At 37.2% G+C, this 18,016-nt stretch overlaps 1 protein-coding gene across 1 annotated transcript in view; it reads left to right on the plus strand.

The window, feature by feature from the left end:
* SLC17A6 (solute carrier family 17 member 6) overlaps positions 1-11,052 on the plus strand; it is a gene marked incomplete at both ends in the record, with an annotated part of 32,485 nt that extends 21,433 nt beyond the window's left edge. The window contains 8 exons of the mRNA XM_082484957.1: positions 1,717-1,804; positions 1,904-1,990; positions 2,902-3,044; positions 5,462-5,611; positions 7,831-7,963; positions 8,669-8,779; positions 10,231-10,358; positions 10,720-11,052. Of these exons, the coding sequence (XP_082341083.1) occupies positions 1,717-1,804; positions 1,904-1,990; positions 2,902-3,044; positions 5,462-5,611; positions 7,831-7,963; positions 8,669-8,779; positions 10,231-10,358; positions 10,720-11,052 (1,173 nt within the window). The remainder of the gene's footprint in view (positions 1-1,716; positions 1,805-1,903; positions 1,991-2,901; positions 3,045-5,461; positions 5,612-7,830; positions 7,964-8,668; positions 8,780-10,230; positions 10,359-10,719) is intronic.
* Positions 11,053-18,016: the final 6,964 nt, after the last annotated feature.

Below are 18,016 nucleotides of genomic sequence, written 5' to 3' on the forward strand. Positions count from 1 at the left end.
AAAAGTTGCTTTCAGTTTATTATTGATTTTTGGTGTAATGGATTTCAGTGTATGAATTACAGCTATTTGATTGTCCTTCCTCTATAAAATTACATTGGAACGTTTTCTCAGCGAGATACGTATTTAACACTGAAATTTCACTGAAATGTACTGCATAGGGCTTATACTGGTGCTATTCTTACCAGTTATTTGCTGTCCATCCTCACAGATGAAACACATAATAAAGAATTAAGCTTCTGTCATAGGCCCTGACCATGGTCTTGTTGGTATGAATGAGAGATTTACCATGATTTAAGAGAGAAAAAAATAGAGCCTGCCTTCTAAATTTATTTGTTTGTTTCTTTCTTTACTGAGAGACAGGTTTTTAAGCCTGTGATCGCTGGTTCTTTGCTCCTCAGGGCTACACACTTCTGTTGCGTGAGCTGATTTTAAGTCATGGGCTTTACTGTATAAAAAGCCTCCAAAAGAGGGTGCAGAGTGGGCCTGAAAGTTAGGTAACTGTCAATCAAGTTCTTAAAGTATACACGTACAAATATGGATCCATTCCTGAAAAGTGCACGCATAGAGGTGTGCTTGACTGCAAAGACGAGAGGAACAGAAGCAAGTGGGTAATTACAAAATAAAACAGCTATTTTAGACCCACTCATTTCTGTGATACTGTTCAAAGGAATTGGCAATCAAACCATCTCAAACAGGACCGTTTGAAGAAGGTTTACAATACGTCACGTCAATCTTAAGATTACATCTTTATATTTTTTTTTTAAATGAACAAAAGACTGAAATGAACACAAAACTGGTTATAGGATCTTCTTTCAAAACAGAATAATGTATTTTGCAACCTTTTTTGTATATTGAGATTGACAACATTTATGGTAATCTCCACATTTGTCAAAAGTTATTAATTTTTTCTACTTGCATAGGAAACAAAATATCAAATTAAGAGAAAAGGGACTCTATATAACTATGCATATGTCGTAATAATTTTTAAGTTTATTTTTTAAAAAAATTAATGTATATTTCATATCAACTTTTCTAAAATTTCAACACTACAAGATGCCATGATTCTGTGTAATTTTCCTATCGTTAGGTTAAAGACTGCTTTTGAAGAGAGACCTAAGAATAACTGGTTTAAAATCAAATCAAGTAATATTAGCCAATTATTTGCTTTAAGTGCTCAAGAAGGTTCATTAAAGACAATACTAGTGAAAAACTTCTCTCTTAACATTATATTTTTAAGCTCTTATTGATCTTATTTTTTAGTTTTAGAGCAGTGGAACAGTAATCTGTATTTCCTAAATTATGCTTTAAATGTTAGATCAAAAAATGTTAGAAAGCCACCAAAGCTGAGGGGTGGAGAACTGAGCCCAGCATTAGAAAGACTCCAGAGTGTCTGTGTTTTCATCCTTCAACTCGGGTACTTGTGCGTTAAGACTCTTTCTTTTAAATTCTTTGCAATTCTTTCCTGGAAGAGGGAGTAAAAGAAATAATTGTGTTTTATATCTGTTTCCTAAGGCCTCTTTGATGATGTGGAGTGATATACAAAACCCATTTCAGTTTTAATAGAAACAGAAGTTTTTCTATGGCTGTGCTCAGACTTGACTATAGAAATGCAACGCATTCTCAACTTCTTGTTTGTAGCAATTAAAAAAAAATAAATCATGCAAAGACTGAGTGATTGATCAGCATTAGCTAACTTGTGGCACGCCCATTCCCCAGGGGGTCACCTACCCTGCCTGCCACGGTATTTGGAGCAAGTGGGCCCCCCCATTAGAAAGAAGTAGGTTAGCAACCACTTCCTTTTGTGGTAAGTAACTTTCTACTTTTGTCTTTCTTTTATTTGTATCGTAAAATTGTTTTGAGACTGAATTTTTCTCCCTTTTCATCCACACGTCTTGTTTTGTAGGTTCCTATGCAGGAGCTGTTATTGCAATGCCTTTAGCTGGAATTCTAGTGCAATATACCGGGTGGTCTTCTGTGTTCTATGTGTATGGTACGCATTTTTGCTCCTCTCACTCCAATATTCTATGACCTTACTCTACCCTTTCTAAAAATGTAAAAGCTACTGTTAAGAGGCCAAAAAAAAGGAGAAGCGGGTCCGTAAAGTTAAAAATACAGTCTAGAGAAAAGGACAATGAAAGAGCAGAATTTAGAAGAGAGAGTAGAAAAGCAACATTATTAAAAAAGAAGAGAAGCTAGTTCATGGGGAAACCTTCATCACATCTAGTACAAGTAGTGCAAACTGCTATGCAGGTCTATAGAACCTCAGATCATGTAACCTCAGTGTTTCATTTATACAACCGTAAGTTCAGAGTACCTGCCCTGACTGAGATGTCCTGATTTTTATCTGAAGACCTTCATTCACACTAGACGTGCTACCTTAACTTACACTGATGGAAAAAATGGTCCCCAAGGAGTTCATTCTGCAGTGTAAAATGGATGTGAATTAGGGGGGAACCTTGTAGAAATTCATTAAACGACTCAGGAAGTGCATTGCTCTATTGAAAACAATGCCACAACCTTGTATTTTGCAGGTAAAAAATTTAGTGCAGTAATCAAACATCAGTGGCTTAAAGCAGAATGGAACTTCATTTGCAGTCTGGTGAAATGAAATGGAAGCTGTTTCACCGCATTGCATTGTACAAATTGATGCTAAAATACCAGTGAATATTCACTTACAGTGAAATCATTCTGTAAATGAAACAAAGAAGACTTCACTGTGGTCCAGCTCTGCATGTATTTTGCACAAGTATTGTTTGCAGGATCTGATTCTCTGTTAGAATGACTCAGTAGAAGAGCAGTAACAAGTGCCATTTAAATTTGTTGTAATTATTCAAGGCTTTTTTTTCCTTGTTTGCCTCTTTACTGTGCATTTTTTTTTAAGTCTTTCTTTCCATTCCAAAGGGAGCTTTGGTATAGTCTGGTACATGTTTTGGCTTTTGGTTTCATATGAGAGTCCTGCAAAGCATCCTACGATCACAGATGAAGAAAGGAGATACATAGAAGAAAGCATTGGAGAGAGTGCCAACCTCCTAGGTGCAATGGAAGTAAGAATATTACTCATACACTTGTTTCCTATGAGAGAGTAGTAAAAGTCAAAAAACCCAAATAGAAACAACCAAAAAAAAAATAATCAAAGACAGAAAAGCATGTTTCAGACAACTGTATTTTTTTGGAGTGGGGAGATCTGAAATGTGCTGATGGATTTCCAAGTGGATATTGCTTCTGCACGAAGAGAATCATAGACTCATAGAATAGTTTGGGTTGGAAGTGAGTTTTAAAGGTCATGTAGGCCAACCCCCCTGCAACGAGCAGGGACATTTTCAACTAGATCAGGTTGCTCAGAGGTCCAACCTGACCTTGAACGTTTCCAGGGACGGGGCATCTCCCACCTCTCTGGGCAACCTGGGCCAGTGTCTCACCATCATCAGTATAAAACATTTCTTCCTTCTATCTAGTCTAAATCTACCCTCTTTTAGTTTAAAATGATTACCCCTTGTCCTATTATACAGGCCCTGCTAAAAAGTTTGTCCCCATCTTTTGTGTAAGCCCACTTTAAGTACTGAAAGGCCACAATAAGGTCTCCAGTTCTAGCAGATCACTGATGGAATTTATGCCTTTTTCTACTCTGAAGTATAAAAAAACCCAACAGCTACATTTGAAATTGCAGCTTTATTGAGACTTCCATAGTACCTTTAGTTCAAGCGGTTAATTTCCTTCCTATATAATCCCTTCTGGAAGGTTTTCCTCTTTCTGAAAGTAAACTGGAGGAAAAGCACTAGCCAGTGTCTCCTGAGGTCCTCAGAACATCAGAAAAAAAGCAAATCCTGACTATTCTACATTTCATTTGCAAGAAATACTGTAGGTTGCAACACAGCATGCTAGGAGAGCCATAGGAACATTCCCCACTATCGCGGTCATGTTGTTGGAAACATGTTATAAAGCATCTCATAATCTGAGTTAGTTCTGAACTGGATTATTTCTCAAGAACTCCTAAAAACCAGCTCTGAACTCAGAGAGTTTTTTAGCCACTTAATAATCCTATCATGCTAAATAATAATTTTATTATTTCTCTAACTATTGAAAAGTTTTAAAGAAACTATCACCATACTTACTAACTCAAGAAAGTAAAAAAAAATCAGTTCTTAAGCCTCACTTCATCTGCCCAATTTTTTACACTATCCATTCCAAGTAGACCCTCAATACCGCTCTTCAATACGTTTTCTAATTGGTCTGAACATTGGTTCTTGATTGAACTCAGGAATAAACCATTTTTCTCTTAATAAAAACCTATGATAGAGACTACATAGGGAACTGGAAATATTACAGAGTCATTTCTTTGATAGCTGACATTTTTAGGTGTTCTTGAGCTAGCCTCTGGGTTGATGTTTAATAGCAGTCAGCAGCGTTCATGGCTTCATATGTAAGTGCTTTTGAAAATCTTACATGATATGAGACACTTCAAAGAATATCCATAGTATTCTAACTTGGACCGGATAATTTCTAATTTTTATTGTTGCTTTTTAATTAAAGATTTTTTGGAAGAGATTAGTTTGTATCAATAGTTCAGTCTCTTCTAAAATATTTATGCTGAAATTCTTCCCTTAGTATCAAGTTAGCTTTTCTGGCTGGCTTCTCATTAATTAAGTCATGCTCTCACTTAAGTGTAATTTAATAGGTATACAAGGTATTGCATATATTCATCTATGGGCTGTTTTTCTTTGAAGAAAAGCCAGTATTCAAATCAACAGTAGACTAAATTCAGCCTGAAACCTTGCTGAAGTGATTTTCAAACACTCATCTGGGTCTGGATCCTGTATTTGGATCAACACAGATGGGCAGAACCCTGGGCTCGTGGAGAGGTGCTGGGACTCAGCAGGATTGTAGTTCTGTCCATCTGTCATTTTTTTTTTTTATTATGCAATTCATTTTAAAAATACAATAAAATAAACAAAAAATATATTGACCAAGCAGTTTCAGCTGAGGCTTGGTAAAAGAATTACTCAGAATGCTGGGATTAAGATTTAAATGCTAAAATACATGCTTAAAATAAATCTGGATGAAATTGTGTACTTGCAGTCTAAAAACTGACCGTTGCCTCAGATACAGCAACACTGTCTTTTAAAGACATACTATTATTTTGGACCTAGTATGATCATGTTTAAATAATTGAGATAAGGGCACTTGTACACGAGTTTTGTGATACAGTTAAGCATCACTGAGATTCTCCTCTTGTGCATTTTGTAGTAAGTTTAACTTGCTTATTTTTTTAAATTAAATCTTGATCATTCAAACACGGATGCATGTACTTTATGATAATTGAAGCAATTGGAATTCAGATACATAAAGCTGTGCATATATGAGTTTGTTGGAGTACAGGTAAAAACATCAGGTAGGAAAAGGGAAGATAGACAGTTGATAATGATCAAAATGGTGACAGGATCTCCCCCTTTCTATATTCCAGAAATACAAAACTCCATGGAGAAAATTTTTTACATCTATGCCAGTCTATGCAATAATTGTTGCAAACTTCTGTAGAAGCTGGACTTTTTACTTGCTGCTTATTAGTCAGCCTGCTTACTTTGAGGAAGTCTTTGGATTTGAAATAAGCAAGGTATGTAAAAATAATGTAAAGCTTTTATCTTAGCTAAGTAAATATCAGGGCTACATTTGTGGTATTTATTAGGAGGAGGAAAGAAGTGTGTTCTGCATCTTTATCATGGGTTTGTAAGTCTTAAATCTTATCCCTCCCAGTTACTGTTCCCTTGACCACCGCATGTAAGTGAAGTAACAACAACGAAAAGGATTGGCTAGAGGAAGGTGAAGGCAGGATGAGATTTAGGGAGGATCTACTTGGGACCATATTGTAAAAAGACCTTCAGTTAAGTGCTTGAAACCAGATCATGCATGGTATTAGAAGGGTATCGAGAAACTCATTACACTTCTGTCCCTGCCACCCCAGGGGATGCGGGATCCCACCAAAGCTATAAAGAAAGCATTGACAAGTGGTTCTGTTTTTCCAGGTGCCTTTTACAAAGCAGGACTACCTAATTTTAGGAAGGATAGTACAATTTATCACCTTTCTGTATCCCCCTTTAACGTGGTGAGAACTGCTCCCCCTTTTCCACTTAGGAAGCAAGAGAGATGGTGGCAAAATACGAGACTCAAGGATAATCTAAGGTTCCACATAATTCATATGAATTTTGCATCAGACCTGTAATGTAAATGCAAACAAACCTTCGGAGTATATTGTAAGCTTTCTACTACTACAGATTTCCTGCTTGTGAAAATGACGGGGGGTTGTGCTTTTGAGAGACTTGTGTTCTTTTGACATTGTTCCATGAGGTATTGTTACCAACTAATTTGGTGGTGTAAGGGACAATTTTGTCACCAACCAAATTGTGGTGTAAGGGACAATTAGGTGAACAGCTTCCAAAGCGTTGCCATATTATGGAACGTTGTCAAAATTATGCAATGCCATCCTGCATCTAAAAGTGGGCTTCCATCTTTAGCTGGAGTTATTTTAAGAAGCTTAAAACATCATCTGTTATGTATGCAATAAGAATGGTCACATCCTACAGAATTAGTTTTGCATTCATTTCTTCTAGAAATTTTTTCTAGAAGATTTTTCTTAGAGCGTATTCAAAGAAATGTGGAGCTTTGTAAACAATGACAGAGAAGTCGGTTTTCACCTGCTGCGGATGTGGATACTCAAAAATGAACAGTTATCATTTAGTCAGGAACACCCCAAAGCAGTAACTGCAATACCATACTTACCTCACAGTTAATATCTGGCTTTTTGGGAGAAACGCCTATTGACATGAGGCTAGCTCTCGCAATATAGTTGCCACGTATACAATCTGCAGTGAAACGCACAGTGTCAAAACTTTAATTGAAGAGTAGGGAAAACTTGTTTTCCTTTTGTTCTCATGGGGTCTGTCTGCTCTGCACCCTGACGTAACTCAAGTCAGACTCCAGGCCAGCTGATGCACTGTTCAGACAGGAATTATGCAAAAACCCCTGTGCTTAAACACTTTTTGAGATATACAAAATAATCAGAATTCCCTACTAGAACAAAATGCCATGTGTACTGAATGAAACTACCTGCAAGGCGGTTATATTGACAGGAGATAGCAGTTGGCAGTTCATGCCATGCTCACAGGTACCCTATCCTGCTTTGAAGAACTGGTTTTCAAATATATTATTATATCTTGGAACAGTCATCACAAAACGACTATGTCTTACTTCACTAGCATGTATAGCATCTTGAACACTGTCGATGGAAATTTAGTATGTTATCTTTCAATACACTCAATTTCTCAGACATATCTTTTGCCTAAGTGAAATTCGAAGCTTGAGGGATGGTCAGAAATCAAAGGCAAATGGCCATTGTGCGTGTGAGGATGATCCACAGGGAATCTGCCGAGACATGGTGGGTTTGCTGGGCAATGCTACGACAAACACATCACCAACAGAAATGTAGCAATTTAGTTCAACACATTTGATCATAAATTTTATGAAAAGAAAGGGCAGAGAGGATATACGTCAGGGGGAAACAGCCATTAGCTTAACTATAAACTGTGAAAACAATCTATAAACAAAAAGTGTCACAGCATCAGAGGTTCTTAAAAACTCTGGCTGTCCTTCATAAAACACAAAGACAACTTAGGATCACCAGTTTTGTTCATTCAATAAACCAAGTTGAGATATTTAGTTTTAGCACACAGCCTGAAATTGAAGAGAAACAATTAATTAGTTGCTGAATACTTCAGAAAATGAAGAATCAATATTTATTCATGGCTTATACTCTGCTAATTCTAATGCTTATTTTAGGTGGGTATCTTATCTGCTGTGCCGCATTTAGTGATGACAATTATTGTTCCTATTGGGGGACAAATCGCAGACTTTTTAAGAAGCAGGCAGATTCTTTCAACCACTACTGTAAGAAAGATAATGAACTGTGGAGGTACGTCTTCTTATTTTATTAAAAAGCTTCTTGTACTGATTCAATGTCCATATAGTATGCTGTATACAGGAAAAAAAGAAACTGCATGGGTTTTTGTACTTATGAAGCAATACTTTGTGCGATTTTTATGTATTACAGATATCATTACTGAATACAAGTGAACACAGTTGTTCCTATTCCCGGTTTCAATATATATATTTGGTATTTGGTATTTGAAAAAGCATTTAGACTGCTAAATACGCAGACAAGCTTTTGGGGGGTAATTTGCCTACCCTCAGCTGCTTACTGAATCTTAGCTCCTCAGTTAAACACCCTCCGCAGTACGAGAGCCCAGACAACTACCTGAGGTCACACATCTGACTTCTGAGAGGTTAAAGTCACACGAGCTGCATCCTGGCTGTGATAAGGGCTGCAAAATTCCTAAGCCGGTTAAGTGTATATTCCCATTAGGGTTGGCCGGAATGACCTAACCAAACCACAAGTATTTCTTTTCATCTTAAAACTGATGGAAAGTAACAATAAATTAGCATTCAAAGAATAAAATAAGGATGTGCTTTTTTAGGGATGAAAGAAATACCTATTTATATTCCAGTCGGAGGTAATGTTCTGCCTCTGTCTTCCTATGAAATATTGCCATACCCTCAGACCTGCAATATTTGAGAGGGAATGAAATCTGATGCATGGTTTTCTTTGTGATTTCCCCAGGATTTGGTATGGAAGCAACTCTTCTTCTTGTGGTGGGCTATTCTCACAGTAAAGGAGTGGCTATTTCATTCCTAGTGCTTGCCGTAGGCTTTAGTGGATTTGCCATATCTGGTAAGATTATATTACTGTTATTAGTAAATTATTTTATTTTAAGAGATAGATCATCTCATTTGGGTTTTATTCATTGATGGTAATTTAAACAAACCTCAGAATTCCAAATGACATTATTTGTGATCATTACAAAGGGAAGTACAATCAGTATCACATCTTTTATATTAGATTATTTTTGTTCAAATGCTTCAATCTCTTCCATATTCATTGCAGCAAATTAGACTTTCTTTTCAGTGAGGTGCTAATGTACACCATAGATTTTTCTTGAAATCAAACACATAATACAAATGAACTAATATTATACCATGATACCTAAATTTACATGTCTTTGTTTAAATATAGGCCTTTTATGATTTTTTCCCCTCTATATTAGTTAATGCTTTGTTAGCATTGCACTTTTTTATTACTTTGGGGCCTAATTACTAGCAATCTTTTTCTGATTTAAAATTCAGCTCTTCCCCTTTCCTGCTGATATATCACCCCTTCGCCTTTGCCTTTCCCAAACACAAGTCACCTGGCCTTCCCGTGTTTTCCCACTGTGATCTTTGTATCCTCTCCCATGCTGGTTCCTTATGTCTAAAACAGGCTCTTTTCTTTTGTGCCAAATATCTAAACTCTCCTTAATCAAATCTGTCCTTAATCTCTTGTATTCTGCAAGGCATCATACCTGTTTTATACAACTTGAAAAGTGTTTTGCACTTTCTCTAGCAGTTATCCATATCTCACTGCCTGCCTTTTTTCTTTGACTATCTTTCTGTATCCAAAGATTTGGTTTTCTGTTTTCACTTACTTAAGTGCTTATTTTGGGAACGAGTTCTGTCACTTCAGAGAAGCATGTGGGGTTTTTTAAGATTATTTAAATATTTACTGCATAAATTTCAACATAATTAAGCTGCTGGAAATGCGAGAGAACAAGCAAATATTTATAAAAATAATTAATAAATCATTTATAGATTTATGGAAGGGAGTATTTTTACTTCCTTCATTTTACCACTTAAGAACAGAAGGGAATTCCCTTCTGCTGGACTGTGTGACAAAAAAGAAAAATGTGGGCAATAGGAAAGGAAAGTGATACAAGCTGGAAGAAGAAATGACGTGTTATTTACTGCATGAAATGGTCATGAATGACACTGCGAAATAGGAACTTTCTCCCTGCCTAAATATCTTCTGGGTTCTCTGCTCCACACAGTCACTACTGGGAGGTTTTTTTAAAACTGCAGTTTTGGGAACAAAATACATTTGGTATCCTTTTACAACACATTTTTAAAAGAAAATGAAAACCCAGAGTCTCTGTGGGAGTGTTTAGCCATTATAAGCCTTTAAGAGAAAAAGAAATTCAATTAAACAGCCCAAATACGTCACAGTAAAATTGCCAAGCGATAGCATTACTTTTCAGAACTGAAGTAATGCTCTGCTTGTGGTATGAATGTTTGCTGACCTTTGTATTGCAGGATTCAATGTCAACCATTTAGACATTGCCCCGAGGTATGCCAGCATCTTAATGGGGATTTCTAATGGAGTCGGGACCTTGTCTGGAATGGTTTGCCCTATAATTGTCGGAGCAATGACAAAGAACAAGGTAAACGGCGATACAGTTTTCAAATCTTCCAGTTTAATATGATTGGTTCCAAGGAAAAGACCTTGCCATAGTACAACTTGCCGGGCTATCAGTATTAGAGTCTGGGACCTCCAGGGGACAGCATCCAGGAACTTGCAAATTTGAAGCATGCTTTGCTATACACTCAAAAGGTCAATGCTTTTGTAGGCTAATGAACAGTGATTTTTCAAGGGAAGATAGATATAAATAATTGGAAACCGGACACTTACATGTTTTAGCTGTGCTGACTATCACAGCGTCAATCCCTAATTTAAATCTTTCAGCTCAGAAGAGCTAGATAAGTCTATGAACTAGTCTGATTTAGCAAATTTCTTCTTTACAGACACGTGAAGAGTGGCAGTATGTCTTCCTCATTGCTGCTTTAGTTCATTACGGAGGTGTTATCTTCTATGGCATATTTGCTTCGGGAGAGAAACAACCCTGGGCAGACCCCGAACAGACAAGTGAAGAGAAATGTGGCTTTATTCATGAAGACGAACTTGCTGAAGAGACAGGGGACATTACTCAGAATTATGTAAATTATGGTACCACCAAGTCTTATGGTGCTACAACCCAGGTCAACGGTGGCTGGCCTAATGGTTGGGAGAAAAAAGAGGAATTTGTACAGGAGGAAGTACAAGACTCATACAACTACAAGGAAGGAGATTATTCATAACAAACCTAAATATTGGTTATATTTTGTAGTGTTTGTGATTAAATTCATTGTGATTGTTTGCACACAGAAATAAAATGTGGTATAAACATGTAAACACATATCAAACAGGAAGGTCTTACTGTAAAAAAAAATGCATCAAAGTGCAATCTGTATGAGTTGTGACATGTCATCACATTCATTAGGTTATATTTGTTCTATAAACATTAGAGTTTTAAGGGTTTACTGGTCAAAACTATAGAGGCAATTAGATACAGTATACAAGAGCTAAAACTCATAACTAAGGATTAAAGCACAACTAAGCAACCAAGTTGGCACATCTAATGCTCTTTTTAGAAAGCCAAAATTACTTGATCATTAAAAATGCACTTATATATTTGTTACACTGTATTGAAAGAGATTGTGTTAAATACACGTTTACTCAGTGCAATGTAGGAATTGTGTGTTTAGCCTAAGACAAGAGCTTTCTTAAAGAAGAAAGGTTGAGTCCTAGGCATTTACAGAGGGTTGATCCAGTTCCTTTAATGGTAATTGTATCAAGCCTAAAGAACAAATAAGGCATATTGTATGTTTATTGTGATTACATGCTGCAGGCTACTCTGTGATGAATAAAGGAATTCTTTGGGAGTTTTATATTGAATGTTTGGGCACAAATTCTTATTTCTATTCTTTACAGAATCTTATGAAATTATAGGCATTGTCATGTACTTCCCTGCATTTATCAACTAACGTAAAAACAATATATAATGTTAAGTCTGACTTTTCATGCAGACTGTCAAATCCCTTTATCAAAAGCCAAGCTTTATGATTCTGTTCTTTACAGTGTATTCCAACTTTCTACTGGTGTCTTTAGAGAGAGAAAAAATCCAATATAACCTAGAAAAAGATATAGTCTTTTACAAAATTCCAAAGAGAAATTTACTATGAGTAAGTAGCCCTATGAAAAAGGATGTATTTGTTTTGCAAAATATTTTGAAGCCAATAGATGAAACAGAGAATAATTTAACCCTTATTCTTCCCTTAATAGCTTTCATATTTTTACACATCGTGCCACAGTTGTATACATAGATATAAGTTTATTGAAGATACTGTAATTATAGAAAATGTTGCTATTTTAGAAATCCCTGAAATGAAAAATGTATTTGTCTTTCGATTAAACCTAATAATAATGGACACTGAATATGAGTAACATATAAACTCACAATAAACCAAAGTGGTAAATAACTAGTGTTGGGTTGAAAGAAGCCAACAAGCATCACGCTTGTCTTTTTAGCATAACTCAACAGTGACTGCAACATTAGTGTACCAAGCAATAAGTGCAATGCATTATGAAGTGCATAATCTTCTAGACTATATATTAACCTTCATTTAGCTTGTTGTATATATTTGGGGTTGTTGGGATTAAACCAAACTGAACCAACTGAAGTTAGCAACGCCAGACCACTTCTTAATACTCTAAAATGACAACAACGATCCATTTCTTAATTCAATCAAGTGATTATTATTGTATGTAATAATCCATTCTGGATTCTTGGTCTGTTCATTGTATTGTGCTAGTGATTGGAAACCCTGCTACCGCAATATACAACTTGAGGATTGTTTCTTCTCCTTTTTTTTAATGCAAATCATACCTTGACCTTAAGAAAAAAGTATTTTGCTTTGTGCCTCAAAGTGATGTAAAATGTGACCATAGCTTTTGCTGTGTTTAATGAAAAAGATGTGGACTGTGTCACTTTTGTTGCTGCAAAAAGTGTTAATAAAATGCTCTATTTATCCTTTTATATAAAAAAGGACCATTGCAGTTTCCTGTCATTTTTTAAGATGTGCTTTAATATAGATGACTAAAATTATTGTCACTGCAGAAAAAATTCTGCTATTGACATGGAGGTAATATCTCAGGTCACAGCTGGGAGCTGTGCTGAACACCCAGTGTTCTGCATTGTCTACTCTCTCCTTGAACCATGCACAAACAGGTGGTGGGAGAGGCACCTAACTCCAGATTGCTGTTTCTCCTCTCATAAGGATGGCTGGAGTAGGCGTGGAAGAGAAAGGAGCCGGAGGCTCAATGTGCCATCCAATGCAGTGCGACGGGGAAAGAAAAACTAATCTGTGTTAGCTGAAGAGCTGGCATGGATCAGCATTCTCTAAAGAAAATGAAAAGCATCACAGACTGGTGGTCTTGGAACTTGTTTCCTTTCTCGTGCCTGTAGCAAGACTCCTTCACTGAAACATGATCTTACTTTCCATCCATCTTTGGACAGACCCTAGAGGAATCAGTAAAGTCAACAAATCCTATATTAAAAGTAAGCCTTTTTCCAGCAAAATGTTTGCTCTTCAATAATTTTCTTGCACTAAGTAGAAGAATGTAGAAACACCAAACTGAACAAAAGGCTGCAAAACACTAGACAGAACAGGAATGGGCCCCCTGTTTCTCACCAATAAACTGGTTGTGATGAGATGCTGAGTCAGGTTACACTGCTAATTGTTTTGATGGACTGGTGTGATGTTGCCATGGAAACTTCCTGAAAGATTCCAAAGTGGGATAAATAGGGGCTGTAAAAGTACGGTTGCATTTATCATGGTAAGTGGACAGCTCAGAAAATGAAAACTAATTAACAAAATCAAAATCAATTCTTCTCAGTTTTCAGTCTAATCTTACAGGTTCTCTATCTTTCCAAATTGTTGCAATAATTTTGTTTCATTAAATACAGGTAATTTTTTTTCTTATTAGCTTGACACCTCTTAATTGCTTAAAACAAAGGAGAGACTTTAATCCAGGCATCAGACATTGCACTGTTCAGCCACGTACAACTCAGTGGTAACTCAACAATTGCCTTTAAACGCTACACCACTCTAAGATCCTCCACAATTCTCTTTCTAGCTCTCTGCTTCTCCTTTGAGTCTTTACTTCCTCTTTAAATGGCAGTGCAGAAAAATGCCTTCTGGGAAGGAAGAGGAGCATGACAGGTTTTAAGATTTTTACTTCTTCACAGACTCCTATTCACAGAAAAATACAGGAACCCAACGTCAGGAACATGACTGACAAATAGGAAGGGCAAATGGAGAAAATAACTAGGTTCTTGCGAAGGATGATTAAGTGAAGACAAGCAGCAACAGCTGGATCTGTTCTAGGTAAAAAGAGAGTTGAGGGGACATGACCCTTCATCTAAACTCCTATAGCTCTTCTCAGTAAATATGTTTATATTTCTCACTTTCATTTTTGTAAAGTAGCATCACTAAAATATACTTCTTAAGCCTCTTCTGAATTCTGCCCAGTCTGCCCAGAGGTTTCTCTCCTGCACTCAGATTCAAAGTCTAGCTCTGCAGACACGTTGCACTTGCATGGCATAGGGTTCCCCTGTTGGAACAGTTAGCAGCTCAAATCATCCACCCTTATCAACCAGACTGTGGTCACAGTCACTTGCTCGTTTTGTCCTGTCACTTATTTCTGTGCTGTTCCCCTACCTGGTACTCTCTGCTCATGGACTATGATGAAAAAAGGAAAGGAATTGTTGCTTACATTTTTATTTATCAGTTTTCTTCTAAGTGAAGAACAATAAGGAAGAGGCAGAACCCAGACTCCATTGAATCATTAGAAAAGCTTTGAGTTTATGCGTGCTGGAATATCACCTCAAATGTTCACCTTTATGTCCTCAAATGATTTCATATAGATAGTATCACTCAACCAGTGACAACTTTTTAAATATTTGAATCAGATCCCTTCTGTTAACACATACTCTTTGTTGCAGAGATAAAGCTATCATAAAGTGCTCTTTGCTCTCAGAAGTGATCATGAAATTCAATGGACCAAATTTCATAAAAAACACTTTTCTATGGGGGAAAAGAAAGCCTCAAGGTAAAGGTTGAATAACAGCGACAAAAGAATATCTGCAAATATGAATGAAGTCCTCTTTCAGCATGAAGCTAGGAACAGGAATGAATATGGAAGTCAGAATAAATGTCACAGTTCAAAGCCATACTGTTAGAAAGATAACATCACAGCCTTAGTTGCTGCCTCTGAAAGATGAAATGTTTTGTTCCCTTTAGGATAAGCTGTGAAGGAGTTTGAAGGCTAGTCTAAGTCTAGATTAACTACTTAACAGCAGCTGCTTTTGTACTTATTTTGAATTTGTCTGTGTTTTTTGCTTGAATAATTTTCATTGCACTGGGAGATTTACAAGTAAATAATCAAAGGATTTAGAACTACAGTCAGATATTTTAATTTTAATTATTTATGTATATCCTCTCTGATCCAGCTGATGTGTCTGATGTTGCTATTCCGCTTTTGCTTCAGACTTTTTGACTGTGTTGTAACCCAAAGCATGGCAAAGAATGAAATGTGTTGTGTGTTCATATCTGTAAAACTACTGAAGCCTATGTACTTATACTGAGGTCAAGTGCTTAGACAGTGTCTTCCATGTTTGAGAATTGATGTTACAAAATGATTGTTGGTGAATGCCTCCTTGGGAAGGTTTTTAACATTAGAAACATACAATCCTTGCAATTTTTGCTTTACGTGAAGCCACGTTCTCTCAAATTCCATGGGTTTGAACACAACACAAAAGAAGATTTTGAGACACAGTTCAAAATCTGGCAGGGTCTTATCTATAGAAAGTAAGTAGTGAATAAATATGAAAGAGAAATGTTATGTTCCCCTTTCTCAATTAGAGAAACAGTATGAAAGGCAGATGTGATGTCAAACATAAAATATAAGGATAAGTTAGAAAGTACAGGAAATAAACTGCTGTAGGAAATTTAAGGAAAAGCTTATAGAAGAGCTGCCAAATTTCCTCTCTTTTGCTCATGGCAGTCGTGAGAGAAAAAAACTGAATATGGAGTCCTAAATATCTGGTCCGCCCTATCCGGAGTCTCAGGTACGATGAAATATTGGCTCAAAAGCTGATTACCATGTTCTGGCTACACCCTACCTTGCCCTAACATTGTTTCAAACATATTCCTCTGTCAGGGGCACGAGGGCAATATCGGCCTTAATTGCCCTGAGCACCCTGCCCTGGGACCCGCACCCATGCTCCCATGCGTGGCCCAGGAGCCCCATTTCAGCTGAGGCCGGGGCTTCCCTGTTTCCAGTCAGTCTCCTGAATAGAAGTTGGATCTATGTTTTGTCCTTGTCTCCAGTCCTGCCGCTAGTCCACCTCCTGTTGCTCCTGAGAGGGCTCTCCCCATGGAGCCTGGACCCGATTCATTCCTTGCTGTCTCTGGGACCGTCGGTGGAGGTAGCACCCTGCTCTGCCCGCGTTGCTCAGACCCTGGTCAATAATGGCACAGCCAGCAGCTGGGTCACCCTCGGCTTGTGGCTCATTTCCCTCACCCCTTCCTGCTCTTCCTGCTCCCTGCTGGACCCTTTCCATGTTGCACCAGTGATGGTCCAAGAGACTTGCTAAACTTCACCCTATGAAAGCGCACACGGTCAATTCACACTCCTGAAATTAAGCACCGTTGTCAGTCCTTGAAGAAGCAGAATGCGCATAATGATCCCATCATTATTTTCTTAAAATACAATGAAACATACTGACGTGTCGGGCAGGGGATTTAACCTGTCAGAGCATACCGCTTCGTTAATAGTAGGTTTTGGATTCCTACTTAAAGTCTGTTCTCTCTCACAGATGTACTCTGCCATCATGGATGTACTCATGGTGCCAGTTTGCTTTTCCAGGAGGAGCTATGTTTCATTTGTCAGTGTGTCTTGATGGAACTGTATCAAGTTTTCATCCTTGCACCCACCACAGATTTTCTTCACTGTGCACAGGAAGCTGGTATTCTGATCCTCAGCCCTTCTGCTGGAGGAGATCAGTATTTAATTGCACTTAATTGCTTTTCAAAACCGATATATCTTTACCCTACTTCTGGCTGGGCACTGTTGCACAACGGCATACTGTCTGCTCACAAAAGCATGCAAGCAAACGATGTTCTTGATCTTTGCACTAACCAGGGTCAGCAGTTAAAACTGATGGTTCGCAGAACTGGCCATCAAGGCATTATAAAGAGGAACACAGCCTTGTATGACTGACAAGGAGCTGATGACAAGGTGTCGCTTGTAGCCCCAGGATCAAATGGCAGGTTCTGTGCACAAAGAATAGTCAATGAGATGAACATTTGACACGGACAAACAGTACGGCTATATTTGGTTTAGCAAGGTCCCAATTCATACTAAGTACTACTCTGACTGTGACACCTTGAACACACAGTATATAATTTATACATGTCCAAATGTACATCATCTACTGCTTTTCTTTCAGAAAATACAGAGATTACACATGTCAATAGCAACCTAACAAAATAAAGTGGCTAGCTTAATCAGCAAGAGGAAGAATTTTATTTCAAATGATAAACATATCTTATATGAGAAAGTTAACAGCCACCCACAAAAAAAATGGTTATTAAATTGATCCAATTGTAAAACTTTACTTAAGATTTAACATGAACCACGTTAGAGTATTCTTCTGGGTTTGTATATACATACATGTATATACAATATGCACATATATATGTACCTAATATACAGATATTTGGAGCAGTAATAAGAGAGAAATCTTAGTGTACACAGAAGGATTTTGGTTCTCTTTGGACCTGATCAAAATCCCAATGTATCCTCAGCAAGTTCAAATAGCACTTACATAAGTCTCCTCTCAAGACCATTAAAATCTACAATATGCATGGCCATCAGCAACAAGTAACAAAAATTTTAAATCACACATAAGAAATTTGGTTGGTTTTGTTCTTTCTGAGAAGATGTTGAAGTCTGATAGCTTGAGGGAAATTCAGATTGGCAACCCGAAAAAGGTCTGTAAAACTGGATGGGGATATTGGGAGGAAACACTTGGTCTCATATCGCTTATCTTGACACATCCACCATTACATTTTCCACACATCCACCATTACATTTTCTACATTCTACGAATGCAGAATAACCTATTATTTATTTTTCCCCATAGCAGGAACTTCATAT

This window comes from Vanellus vanellus (assembly GCF_965231255.1).
Source record: "Vanellus vanellus genome assembly, chromosome: 6".
Lineage (NCBI taxonomy): Eukaryota > Metazoa > Chordata > Aves > Charadriiformes > Charadriidae > Vanellus > Vanellus vanellus.